This window comes from Chrysochloris asiatica, unplaced genomic scaffold (assembly GCF_000296735.1).
Source record: "Chrysochloris asiatica unplaced genomic scaffold, ChrAsi1.0 scaffold00568, whole genome shotgun sequence".
Taxonomy (NCBI): domain Eukaryota; kingdom Metazoa; phylum Chordata; class Mammalia; order Afrosoricida; family Chrysochloridae; genus Chrysochloris; species Chrysochloris asiatica.
This window is the reverse complement of record NW_006409086.1, coordinates 266,291-277,493: the sequence shown is the minus strand read 5'-3', so window position 1 is coordinate 277,493 and position 11,203 is coordinate 266,291. Positions and strand designations below refer to the sequence as shown.

The window sequence follows — 11,203 nt, the reverse complement described above, 5'->3', positions numbered from 1 at the left end:
ATGAAGCTAAGACTGCATTAAGAACTGACCTTCCTACAAAAAGGCACCAAGCCATCCATCCCACAGTACTCACTACTCAACTGGGTTGGGTAATTCATTGCAATGACCACCCAGAACTCAGACATCATATTTACAGTTATGAGGTTTGATCACTAAGTTAACAGGTTACAATTTGGGGTCAGAATTGCTCAGGGCACAGTTGTTCCAGTCAGAACAGCCTCTCTTCAGCCAAGCTCATAGGCAGGCCTGGCCAATGTTACAAATATTTTTTTAGGGCTGCTGATAAATGCCCACAGGAAACATTACTCTACCATAAGTCTCAGCCTTAAAGCCCTAGGCTCTAGCTCCATGTATCAGCAAACCTAAGTCCCCTAATTAAATACTTAGAGGCAGGCCACTCTGAAAGCAAGCTTCCTGCCCGAAGTCCCTCAGCTTTACTTGCTCTGTGTACTGGGAAGCCATTGCTCTGTCTGGTGTTTGGCTCTTGGTTCTGCTACTGTTGTTCCTCTGCTACTTCTCTGGTGTTATTGCTTTATGTTCCTGGGTCAAAGATGTTCAATGCCCAAGGATCTTAGGTCCAAAGTATAGGCTACACTTCTGACTCTTTTTCTTTGATAGTAATGAGAGTCCCTTTCCTGCTTCTGAGAAGGCTTAAAATTCCAAGTTTTTAAAATCATAATTAGGCTTGTTGACAATCATTCACAACTGAATCATATCATCCTATCAGCATCTTCTCCCACTTTTTCTTACCCACATTTATCCAGAAAAAAAATTGTTTAGTGGGAGTTTCAAGGGCTATTGGTAGAAGAACCATAGAAATCATTCATCACACTGTATCTACTGTCACTGATGGGACACAGTGATATTTTAAGTCTCCTGGAATTAGTATCAATGCAGAAGCAGTGTCCAGTAATCCTCAAAAAGTTTTATAATTTCCTTTTCCCCAAAGAATATGTAAAAAGCTATAGATCCCTTTGGGGAAGTTTGGGAGAAAGATTAACAATATACATTTTTTGTGGTGTTGTGGGGTCCTTCTTGAATGGGACCCAAATTCATCTTTATTCAAGGGGTTGTTGGTCTGAAAACTGGCTCAAATGTAGGAATTGATTTAGGGGCCATGACTTTTCTATTATGGCAATTCAAGTTAGCGTAATGAACCATCATTCACTTGACCTAGAATTCCTCTGCTTGATCAAATAAACATTTAGTTCATTTCCCATCTATTTCACTCATAAGGCTATTCTGCCTAAGTAGCCAATGCCTTAAGTTCATATTAGTCAGACTATTTTGATGACTACTTTGAGTCTGCAGTCCATTATAGTAACCGTGCCTGCCTTGTCTTTTAGAATAAGTGCTGCCACTTGAATCTACCACCAGAGCTCGAATCAGTCCCATTGTAGTTAGATGTCTTAATTCAATGAGGGCAGTTCCTAACGTCAAATCTAACTTACATAAAATACCAATTATGACAGTCTTCAAGGATGCTGGGGCTTGTTTCACAAATTTATTTCATTGTTGTGGTAAAAGGTGTGTTCTCTGTGCACTCTCTGTGTAGGTCTATGGGTCTAATCTGATAAATCCTCTCTAATATGCTAATTTCCCTAATCCATTGGATATCTTCTTCTACAGTATACTATAACTTGACTTGTTGAAGTCCAGTACATTATCAATGCTTTAGTGAACTAACTAAATCATACATTGACAGAGAACTTCCAGAGGTTCAAGCTGGATTCAGAAGAGGCCGTGGAATGAGGAATATCATTGCTGATGTCCGATGGATATCAGAAAGATGTTTACCTATGCTTTATTGACTACGCAAAGGCTTTCGATTGTGTGGATTATGACAAGCTATGGACAACATTGCGAAGTGTGAGTATTCCGGAACACTTAATTATGCTCATGAGGAATCTGTACCTGGACCAAGAGGCAGTTGTTCGAACAGAACATGGGAACACTGAATGTTTTAAAATTAAGAAAGGTGTGCAACAAGGTTGTATTCTTTCACCATACTTATTCAACCTGTATGCTGAGCAAATAATTCAAGAAGCTGAGTTCTATGAAGAAAAACATGGCATCAGTATTGGAGGAAGACTCATTAACAACCTATGATATGGAGACGATACAACCTTGCTTGCTGAAAGTGAAGAGGACTTAAAACATTTACTGATGAAGATCAAAGAGCACAGCCTTCGGTATAGATTACATCTCAATGTCAAGAAAACAAAAATCCTCACCCCTGGACCAATAAACAACATTCTTATCAACAGGGAAAAGATTGAAGTTGTCAAGGACTTCATTCTTCTTGGTTCAACTATCAATGCTCACGGAAGAAGCAGTCAAGAAATCAAATGACTTATTGCATTAGGCAAATTTGCTGCACAAGACCTTTTTAAAGTGTTGAGATGCAAAGATGTCAGCTTGAGAACTAAGGTGTGCCTGCCCCAAGCCTGATATTTTCAATAACCTCATATGCATGCGAAAGCTGGACAGTAATAAGGAAGACCATAGAAAAATTGAAGCTTTTGAGTTATGGTGTTGGAGGATAATATTGAAAGTGCCACGGGTGGCCAAAGGAACCAATAGATCCATTTTGGAAGAAGTGCAGCCAGAATGTTCCTTAGAGGCCAGGATGACCAAACTTTGTCTCTCATACTTTGGACATATTGTCAGGAGGGAGCAGTCGCTGGAGAAGGATATCATGTTTGGTAAGGTGGAGGGTCAGAGGAAAAGAGGAAGACCCCCAACGAGGTGGATTGGCCAAGCGGCAGCATCGATGGACTCAAGCGTGGCAACAATAGGGAGGTTGACCCAGGATTGGGCAGTGTTTCGTTCTGCTGTGCATAAGGTCGCTATCGGTCAGTACTGACTCGATGGCACCTAACAACAACAACAGTGAACTAACCTAACCACCAAATCCTTTTGTAACCTCTTGAGCTAAAACATTGAACTGAAATATCTGGGCTTAGTGTGCCCATATCAATAAGCTCAGAGAAGGATCTAAATTTGTGTTCCCTGCACTATTATCCCTCTTCTTTAGTAGCCATTCCCACCCATATTTACTATCTTTGAACCATTATTTCATTCCCTTAAAAGACACTCCCACACATGTTCCTCAGGTTTCTGTTTGAACATATTAGAAAAAATCAAAGCAGTTCTTATGGAATGTAGCATATCTGTTCACCGATCACAATTTGTATGTCACCTTTTGGGGTTCACTTTGGTTTAAATCTATTTATATGTCTAGAAGCGATAATTGGTGGTGAGGGTTTGTCTCTGGAATATTCAGCTATGTCTTGTAAGACATCTGCTTCAGGAGATGTTCCAGAAAATTCCCCAGGTGATATCTTAGAAAATTACTCATCAAGCTCCTAGGTTAATCACATAACATAAGGGTAAGAGGGCAGAACTTGTTCTTTGGCAAAAGTGATTCAATGGAATTTAGGCACTCAATGTCCTCAACTTCCTGATGATGTGCCCATTAGTCCTCATCCTAAGTTTCAGGATCTCATTTCTTCAATCATTGCCCTCACTTTAACATCAGACACTATTCAAAGTTGGGAATTTGGTTGGTGTTGTAATTCAGCAACTCTGATGATAAGATTCTGGGTTTGGTTTTCAGCAATATTGATTCTGTTACTATAAGAAATAAGGCCTTCTTTCAGGGCACGATTGGAAACTTTGATTTATTTTATGTGGTGCTTGAGCTGTGACTCTGAGGCCCGGATCTCATCTCTTTCCTTGACTACTTTTCTAGTTTAAGTAGGACCAACCAACCAGCTTCCCTATAAGTCTCATCCTGACAAAATTGCAGGAAAATATCAAACATATGATCACCCACAGCCTTGCTTGCACCAATATTTAATCTTTTGCCACCTCACACCATGGGTCAGCAGTGTCCTCTTTAATAATGGAGACAAAGTTATCAGTGCCTTTAAAACTTATCAGAGTTGAGAACCAATTTAGAAAACTTTTCCTTACAATTTTGTTTCCCTAGCATACTAGAGGATCCTGGGGTGGCAATGCAGGATAATGTGCTGGCCCGCAAGGTCAGTTTTGAACCACAAGGTCAGTGGTTCAACCCCACCAGCCTTTCCTTGGAAACCCTATACAGGGTCACTATGGGTTGGAACTGACTCAGCGGCACTTAACAACAACAACAGCAGTACACTAAAACTGTTCCTGGTAACAAATGGAGCAGGCGGGGTTCTCTAGAGAAGCAAAAGTAGTGATTCCTCTATATGTATATATCTATACCTATATCAAGGAGGTCTGGCCTGTGAACTGCAAGGTCAGCAGTTCAAAACTACCAGCTGTTCTGTGGGAGAAAGATGAGGTTTTCTGCTCCCATAAAGATTTACAGCCTCGGAAACCCTGTACAGGATCATTTTGAGTTGGAACCGACTCCACGGCACAAAACCACCATATCTATATCTATGTCCATGTCCATATCTATATCTATCTATATAGAGAAAGGCTAATCTCAAGGATATGGCTTACACTGTGGTACAGGTTGGCAAGTTCCAAACTCATGAGTCACATGTCAGGATGGAGTTTTCTATTGGATCAGCAGGCAATATGGGAGCTCACTGGCTCAAGTCCCCAAATCCAGACGTCAGATGGTGAGCCAGATGCAGAATCCATAACCAGCAAAAAGCAAGCATTACCAGAGCATCCACATATACTGGAAGCAGGTTACAGCTCTGAGGAAACTCCTTTTCAATTGATTGAGTACCTATGGCCAATTTCCTCTTGGAGGGAATTACTTTATATTAGATCTCATCATAAAAGATGACTACATCTTAACTGCTAAACCACTGAGAATTCTGGCCTACCCAAGTTGACACACAACCTTGGCTATCAAAGCTATCCAAGGAAAATGACTAGATTACTGTCATTATTTGATGCTTTACTCTACCTCTAAGCCAGAATAAATCTGAATACTCTTTTCCATATAACTCTATGAATTTCTAGGATACATTTTTTGTTTGCGATTGTATCCAATAGCAGGGCAATTAGGAAATTCTCTTATTCACACTCATCAGGTGTCGTCCTGTTATACACTAGTTTTCCATCATACTCTGTCTATGTCAGCTACCGTAGATATTGAAGGTATTTTCTAAAAGTCCTCCTCACAGCTACTTTTACCTCATTGTTCTTCAGGCTGTAAATGAGTGGATTCACTAGGGGAGTTATCACATTATACTGCACAGAGAATATCAACTCCATTGGTGAATCTGGGTTTGGCATGACATAGCAAATGAAAGATGTGCAATAAAATAGGAGCACTGCAGTGATGTGGGAGGAGCAGGTGGAGAAGGCTTTGCTTCTACCTGTGGAGGAGCTGATGCTCAGGATGGTGGAGACGATGAGAGTATAGGAGAAAATGATTAGAACACAGGTTCCAAGTCCATGCAGGAGGCTGGAGCAGAGCATAACAGTAACATTGGTGGAAACATCAGAGCAGGACAGAGGGAAGAGTGAGGGCAGTTCACAACTATAGTGGGGGATACACTTATCTTTACAGAAGTCCAAGTCCAGAGCTATAAGAATGTTGATGAGTGCATCTAGGAAGCCTACGCTCCAGGATCCCCACACCAGTCCCTTACAGAGTTGGTTGCTCATCATCTGGCTGTAGAGCAGAGGATGGCATATGGCAACATAGCGGTCATAGGCCATCACTGCAAGCAGGCAGACTTCAGTGCCTCCAATAGCAAACAAAAAATAGGCTTGAGCCAGACAGCCTTGCATAGAGATGGTTTTTCTTTGAGATATTAGATTTTCCAGCAGTTTGGGCACTGTGGTAGAAGAGAAGCAAAGATCCAGAAAAGAGAGGTGACTCAGGAAGAAGTACATGGGTGTGTGGAGATGAAAATCTACCCAGATGACCAGAAGCATCAACAGATTTCCCATCAGGGTCTGGAGGTAAATTCCCAGGAATAATACAAAGAGCAGAACTTGGATTTTGGGATCAGTAGACAGTCCGAGGAGGAAGAATTCAGTGATGGTGCTGTGGTTCCCCCAGGCCATTTAGAAACTCATTTATTCTGTAAAATAAGAACAGTCAGTGGATTTAGCTCTCCTGGACCTGCCTATGCCCAGGATAACCTCATCTTCTCTCTATACATTCTATTCTCTTCAGTCTGTATTTCATCATAAAAATTTCAAAGTTGCCCTTACTTATGCTTCAGGGTTTAAGTTAAAAATTTTGTCACCCTGTCTGAACTCCCATGATCAAGCATGCTACATTGTGAATCTAATATTTATTATTCTGCTCTTACCATATGTTAATTTATGAAACCTTCTTTAGTCAGTTAATTGGGCTCTTCATTTTGTTTAGCTTCATTATCTCTTGTGCATTCTAGGATACTTCTGAAAGTAGTTGTACCACATCTCTGCTCTCTCTTGTCTCTTATTCTTCAATTCTTTATTCAACACCCTTTCATAATTCATTAGTGTTCAAAGAAAGCATGTTGTGTTTGTTCAGATTTTTGTCATTTGTATGGCAATTTTACATATATTGCTTACTTTAATTGTAATTACATGTGGGCAAGTGAAAGGAAACTTGATTACAATGAAAGAGAAAATGTCTAAACTATTTCTTGGTTTGTGTGTGTGTGTTGTGACATTGAGTCAGTTCTGACTCATGTCTAAGTGATCTTGTCTAAGATTTCTGAGAATGACTTGTGGGCTGGAACTGCCGACCTTGTGGTTACCAGTCAGTCTCTGCTTATCCAACAGTGCCACACCAGGGCTATGGATGAGAAAATGCAAGACTCCAATATGGTATCTATGTTTCCACATTGATTGGGTTGGTATCTATGCTATATTACTACATCAGGAGTTGTTCCTTTTAAATAAAAATGCCTCTTGATCACTGCCCACAAAATAAAATTAAATTTATGCTTGATATTCAAATGCCTCTATCATCTGATATCAGCTTCCCATCTTACTCAGACCTCTCAGCACTCCCCATACGACCCACTGTCATCCCAAATAAGGACCATCCACTGCAATCCCTACTAGTAAGTGATTAAATCCAATCACTAGGTATTAATTTCATTAGAATAAATGTGGATCTATAAATAAATTGAAACAACTCTGGAAGATATAAGCATGAAACTGTCTTTCAAATGTACCTCCTTTATGAACACTGTGATTATATATCTTTTAACCTACTATCTATCTCCTCTTCTCCTTAGAATCAGAAGCTTGAGGCTGATGGCAATTAGCATTCCCTAATCCTTCAGAGCCCCAGACCATGCAGAGTTTGAGGCCAAAATGCGAGGAGTCTTCATTGTCAAAGCTCATTCTGATCTAGGAAAGGACAGCATCCTTCCTGAGCAGCTGAGGACAAGGTTCCAAAAAGAGGAAAGGCAATAAAACACTGACACACAGAGGTTAGCAAGGGGAAGCACAGAAAGAAGAAAATGGAAAAGTGATGGACATGTTTAAAGAGGCAGTAAGAGAAGGTTGAATAAGAAAGAAACATAATTAGAAAGAGCTGGGAATAAGGAGGGAAAATATTCAGAGAACTCATACTTCACCTCTAAAACTCCAGTTTTTCTGGTGCAGAATGCATCTGTTTTTTTGTCCTGTTAGATAAATGAGCCTATCTAAGGTCAGTCATTATTCACATAGAAAAGAATCAATTCTTCTAAGATTGATGATAAAAACAGCACATAATACATGTATTTTCTTGTAGACACAAATGGCAAGAAATAGAAAAGTCATACTATTGATAATTTCAAAGGAAACATCTCTCATATTCTCATCCTTGAACCTCTTCTTTGGTAGACACAGTGGAGATACTCAACTATAGAAGCACAGAATTGCTTTCATTCCATCTCAGGTCCTGTCACTTAAACATCTTATTTGTTTTAAATGATAAATCTGAACAAACAAGTAAAGATAATTGAAAAATTTAGATCTAACCTTTCAGAGGAGTCCCTGTGTTGTACAAACGGCTAAGTGCCCAATGACTAAACAATGAGTTGGTGCTTCAAACCCACCAAGAAGCACCTTGGAAAACAGACCTGGTGATCCACTTCTGAAAGGTTACAACCTTTTTATTCTGCACACATAGGTCTCAGTGAGTCAGAATCAGCTTAAAGACAACAACACAGCCTTTTAGAAAGGCGCCTATATTTAGAATGTCAATGTCTTGGCCAGCGGAGCCCAAGAGACATCTAGCCAATGATGTGAAATCGCAACCTGAAGCCAGAGTTTAGCTCATTATCTAAATAATGGTAACTTCCAGAGAAGCACAAGGGATTCTATAGAAAGTAGAACTTTGGGGCCATCTGTGTCGATGCAATATTTTAACCCTCTGAGGAATTTATTGGAGATTCTCAGTAAATCAGATATTCTTCTTTCTCTTTAAAGAGTTATATTCTAGACAGGAAACTTACCCACATGTCTAAAATATTTCTTTTCATGAGAATAAATGCGTTCTAAACCAGCTGTAGTTTGTCTAACTTTATCGCATAGTGTTGATTGAATGGATTAGCTAAAACAATTTTTCTGTAAGACATTTCTTATTAAGATGCTATTTTGCTGTGAATTTCACCTTATTTGATGAATACTAATATATAACATTAAGGAACTCTGGTAGTGGTTATGAATCGGGCTGCGAACCGCAAGGTCAGTTTGAAACTACCAGCTGTTCCGAGGGAGAAAGATGATGCTTTCTGCTCCCATAAAGATTTACAACCTCAGAAACCCTGTACAGGGTCACTATGAGTTGGAACTTACTCCACAGCACATAACAACAACAACAATATATAACATTAAGGTATATCAAACCCATATATATATACATATGTTGTTGTCAAGTGCCATCGAGTTGGGTCTAACTCATAGCAACTCTGTAAAGGGTTTTCAAGGAGTGGTGTATTAACAATTATCTGCACTCTGGCTGTACCATTTATTTTAATCAACTTTTAGAAAATAGAAATACATCATTTTTTGACATAATATCCTTGCTTTTCAGTACATTTTGTCCATCTGTCTCTCTGTTTCTCTCTCTATCTTTATCTCCATCTATCTCTCTCTCCATATATATAGCTAGATAGATATATAGCTAGATAGATATAGATAGATATAGGAATATAGATAGATAGATAGATAGTGCTGGAACTCTGAACTGCATATAAAGGAATATTTAGAGGATTGGAAGGCTACAGCTAGGGGAATTTGTAGGAGAATCAAGAAATCCATTGCTTTCTAATTCAAGATGCTCAGCTATTCCCAGAACCGCCATCTTGGGAGAGAACAAGTGGGAGAAGGATCAGAGCAGGCACGAATGCCTGACAGAACAGAGGCGATACAGGTGTGGACATTCTGTTTTTTTTTGTATCTGTCCATTGTTCATTGGTCTCAGGACTGAGCACCTCCATTCTGGTAACTAGAGGGGATACCTGAGCAAATGGATACCCCACCCCCACCCCTGGAGGGTTCTACTATGCATGCACACAGATCTCCTCGAAATTTAAAGTGACAGTTTCTACATAAAACCAAACGTCCACCACACGTCTGTCTGTCGTGCTGTGGGGGCTTGAGTTGCTGTGATTCTGAGGGCTATATGCTACCGGTATTTAAAAAAACCAACAGGGTCACCCATGGTGGACAGATTTCAGATGAGCTTCCAGACAAAGACAGACTAGGAAGAAAGAGTGACAAACTACTTCCAAATCATTAGTTACTGAAAACCTTATGAATAACAGAGAAACACTGTCAGATACAGTGCCAGAAAATGAGCCCCTCAGGTTGGAAGGAACTCAAAACGCAACTGGGGAAGATATGCCTCCTCAAAGTAGAGTTGACCATGATGATGTGAATGGAGTTAAGCTTGTGGGAGAAAAGCCCACAGAACCTTCATTTGCTGTTGGGGCACAACTCAAAATGAAAAGAAACAGCTGTAAACATACATTGAAAACCGAAACATGGAATGTACAAGGTATGAATCTGGGAAAATTGGAAGTTGTCAAAAATGAAATGAAATGCATAAACATAGATATCTTAGGCATTAGTGAGCTGAAATGGACTGGTATTGGCCATTTTGACTCGAATAACCACATGGTTTACTATGCAGGGAATGACAAATTGAAAAGGAATGGTGTTGTGTGGGGAGACCGGCTCTCCGTGGGGGTCATGGGACACGAGAGGATACGTGGAATCGTCAGATGAAGAAATGAATACAATCGAAAGGTTTTTCAGCTTGCTGTGCTGTCCGGCTGTTCTCTCCAGCTTCTGCCTTCTGCTTTCTTTCTGCCTCTGCCCCTACTGCCTCTGCCTCCTACTTCTTTCTGCTTTATGCCTTATGCTGTTTGCCTTCTGCTTCCTTCCTCCTCTCTCCTTTCCTCTGCTGCTTCTGCCCTCTTTCTCTTCCTCCTACTTTCTGCTTCTGCCTTCTTTCTCTTCCTCCTACTTTCTGCTGGTCCAGCTCAGCAAGTCTTTATTTTTTATACTTAAAACTACACAGTACATGCATTGACACTTTTATCATTTCTTGAATTATTACACAGTTAGTCACAACATCCTTGCACCTGGTCATTAGATAACCTTGACAAAAATACTTCTGTGATGTTCAGACTGACCTTCATCTACTTTCCCAGTATGTGAATAAACTGTTTCTTCTTGTTTCTACTAAAAGATTATAAACTTTCTATCCTACATAATGTGCTATTATTTTCATAATAAAGGTATTCATTAAATCACTTGAAAGTTATGTGGCATAAAGCCCAACCTGGCTACTTGCTGCAAAAAGTTTAGATTATTAAGTCAAAATTATCCTTCACTTAAGTTCATTATTGTCTACTTGTTTACGCAGGTGTCTATATGTTGGGGTTTGAGGATTCTAGCTAGTGACTGATTGTGGTGAGGTCTATGGGGGTAGATCAGCTTGACTCTAATATACTATCTGCTTTTGTGGCCTCACAAATGCAGTTACTTAGGATTTCTAATGAATGGGAGTAATTTACACAATTTCTCTTTGTATTCAATACACCAAGGCTGAAAGCAATTGTTGCTAAGCTAGTTTTTCCTAAGGTTTGTAGAACTCATAGTGAAAGGCTGTGAATATTGCCAAATTATATATTTTTATAAGTAAATTCAGAGCTAACTTGAAGGGAAGATGGGGGTCAGCTTTTGAGAGTTATTTGCTGTGCATAATGTCTCTCCCCCCAGTGCGGCCGTGCCAAGCAAT

At 39.8% G+C, this 11,203-nt stretch overlaps 1 protein-coding gene across 1 annotated transcript; it reads right to left on the bottom strand.

The window, feature by feature from the left end:
* Nucleotides 1–5,091: 5,091 nt before the first annotated feature.
* On the bottom strand, nucleotides 5,092–6,027 carry LOC102818006 (olfactory receptor 8S1-like). The gene has a single exon (XM_006877716.1). It carries the CDS (start codon nucleotides 6,025–6,027, stop codon nucleotides 5,092–5,094), a length of 936 nt encoding a protein of 311 aa, XP_006877778.1.
* Nucleotides 6,028–11,203: the final 5,176 nt, after the last annotated feature.